This window comes from Sebastes umbrosus, chromosome 17, assembly GCF_015220745.1.
Source record: "Sebastes umbrosus isolate fSebUmb1 chromosome 17, fSebUmb1.pri, whole genome shotgun sequence".
In the NCBI taxonomy this organism is placed as follows: Eukaryota; Metazoa; Chordata; class Actinopteri; order Perciformes; family Sebastidae; genus Sebastes; species Sebastes umbrosus.
This window is the reverse complement of record NC_051285.1, coordinates 158,145-160,644: the sequence shown is the minus strand read 5'-3', so window position 1 is coordinate 160,644 and position 2,500 is coordinate 158,145. Positions and strand designations below refer to the sequence as shown.

At 46.4% G+C, this 2,500-nt stretch overlaps 2 protein-coding genes across 2 annotated transcripts in view; one reads left to right on the top strand and one right to left on the bottom strand.

The window, feature by feature from the left end:
• Positions 1-353, top strand: part of LOC119475965 (glycine-rich cell wall structural protein-like) — a 1,269-nt gene extending 916 nt beyond the window's left edge. The window contains exon 3 of the mRNA XM_037749118.1: positions 1-353. This exon is cut by the window's left edge and continues 618 nt beyond it. Coding sequence (XP_037605046.1) covers positions 1-353 — 353 coding nt within the window.
• Positions 1-2,432, bottom strand: part of slc23a1 (solute carrier family 23 member 1) — a 14,399-nt gene extending 11,967 nt beyond the window's left edge. Inside the window, exons 1-2 of the mRNA XM_037748159.1 lie at positions 1,953-2,432; positions 902-936 (exon numbers count right to left, since the gene is read on the bottom strand). The gene's annotated coding sequence lies outside the window, so the exon portion shown is untranslated. The remainder of the gene's footprint in view (positions 1-901; positions 937-1,952) is intronic.
• Positions 2,433-2,500: the final 68 nt, after the last annotated feature.

Below are 2,500 nucleotides of genomic sequence, written 5' to 3'. Positions count from 1 at the left end.
GTTCAGGTGGTTCAGGTGGTTCAGGTGGTTCAGGTGGTGGTTCAGGTGGTGGTTCAGGTGGTGGTTCAGGTGGTTCAGGTGGTTCAGGTGGAGGTTCAGGTGGTTCAGGTGGTTCAGGTGGTTCAGGTGGTGGTTCAGGTGGTGGTTCAGGTGGTGGTTCAGGTGGTTCAGGTGGTTCAGGTGGTTCAGGTGGTGGTTCAGGTGGTGGTTCAGGTGGTGGTTCATGTGGTTCAGGTGGTTCAGGTGGTTCAGGTGGTTCAGGTGGAGGTTCAGGTGGTTCAGGTGGTTCAGGTGGTTCAGGTGGTGGTTCAGGTGGTGGTTCTACCACGGCTCGGCTTTCTGCTGTTTTCTGAAACTCCAGTTCCACCTGATTCTGATGACCGATCAATAATCCAATAAAACAACCAAACTGGTTTCAAACTTTTCTTCGCATTTATTTACTTTTTACACAATAATAATAATAATAATAATAATAATAATAATAATAATAATGTTAATAATAATAATAATAATAATAATGTTAATAATAATAATATTACAATAATAATAATAATAATAATAATGTTAATAATAATAATGTTAATAATAATATTACAATAATAATAATAATAATAATATATATTCTACATTTGTCTTCACATAGTTGAATAAAATTCAGATCAGAGAAATAACAGATGTCTGAGGACGGATGGATGATTCAAACCCTAAAAGAACCAGTTCAAACCAGTTCAAACCGGTTTGAACCACGTTCTCAGTAGTAGATCAGCAATGCAAAACTGTGAACCTGTTTCCACTACAGGTTCTGAGCTCTGTGGGATCTGGAATGGACCTTTTGTTTTCCTCGTTTTCGTCTTACAACATTAACCCTTTAACAGCGTTCAGTTCATTACGTTCAACAAACCACGATCTGAAGGACTCTGCAGGTCCACCGTTTCCCTCCGCTGCCAGTCTTTGTGCTAAGCTAGGCTAGCAGTTTCCCTCCGCTGCCAGTCTTTGTGCTAAGCTAGGCTAGCAGTTTCCCTCCGCTGCCAGTCTTTGTGCTAAGCTAGGCTAAGCAGTTTCCCTCCGCTTCCAGTCTTTGTGCTAAGCTAGGCTAGCAGTTTCCCTCCGCTGCTCAGGCTTTTTGCTAAGCTAGGCTAACAGTTTCCCTCCGCTGCCAGTCTTTGTGCTAAGCTAGGCTAACAGTTTCCCTCCGCTGCCATGTCTTTGTGTTAAGCTAGGCTAGCAGTTTCCCTCCGCTGCCAGTCCTTGGTGCTAAGCTAGGCTAGCAGTTTCCCTCCGCTGCCAGTCTTTGTGCTAAGCTAGGCTAGCAGTTTCCCTCCGCTGCCAGTCTTTGTGCTAAGCTAGGCTAGCAGTTTCCCTCCGCTGCCAGTCTTTGTGCTAAGCTAGGCTAGCAGTTTCCCTCCGCTGCCAGTCTTTGTGCTAAGCTAGGCTAGCAGTTTCCCTCCGCTGCCAGTCTTTGTATGCTAAGGGCTAGGCTAGCAGTTTCCCTCCGCTGCCAGTCTTTGTGCTAAGCTAGGCTAGCAGTTTCCCTCCGCTGCCAGTCTTTGTGCTAAGCTAGGCTAGCAGTTTCCCTCCGCTGCCAGTCTTTGTGCTAAGCTAGGCTAGCAGTTTCCCTCCGCTGCCAGTCTTTGTGCTAAGCTAGGCTAACAGTTTCCCTCCGCTGCCAGTCTTTGTGTTAAGCTAGGCTAACAGTTTCCCTCCGCTGCCAGTCTTTGTGCTAAGCTAGGCTAACAGTTTCCCTCCGCTGCCAGTCTTTGTGCTAAGCTAGGCTAACAGTTTCCCTCCGCTGCCAGTCTTTGTGCTAAGCTAGGCTAACAGTTTCCCTCCGCTGCCAGTCTTTGTGCTAAGCTAGGCTAGCAGTTTCCCTCCGCTGCCAGTCTTTGTGCTAAGCTAGGCTAACAGTTTCCCTCCGCTGCCAGTCTTTGTGCTAAGCTAGGCTAACAGTTTCCCTCCGCTGCCAGTCTTTGTGCTAAGCTAGGCTAACATGTGTTGACCTATCTCTGCATTGATGTCTCACTCCACCTGACAGGTGTGTTGACCGGTGCGTTCAGGTGCAGCAGTAAAGTCTGTTAAACTGAGCTGTGCCTCTGTGCAGGTGACAGAGTTTCCATGGAAACCAGCGTTCACCTGCAGGTCGCCGTCGGTCGGCTCTAAATATAAACAAACTAAAACAAGTGTGAGCTGATTGATCAATTAGCTGATCGATCAGTGATTGATTGATCAAATATCTGATTGGACGACGCAAAATAAAACGTGATGTCATCGATCTAAACTTGGTATCCATGGAAACACCCGGCGATCCATTTCTTTATAAATATAAACTCTTCACTTAAATAATTATTGATTATTTATGTCCATAGGATCGATCATCAGTCGCTCTGACTCCACTCAGCCTCTCAGCCAATCACAGCGCAGGATTCTCAGCGTCAGCAGCTCTTCAGAGTCGTGCTGCAGAGAGACAGAGAGACAGGTGTAACTGATGTCATCAGAGAGAGAG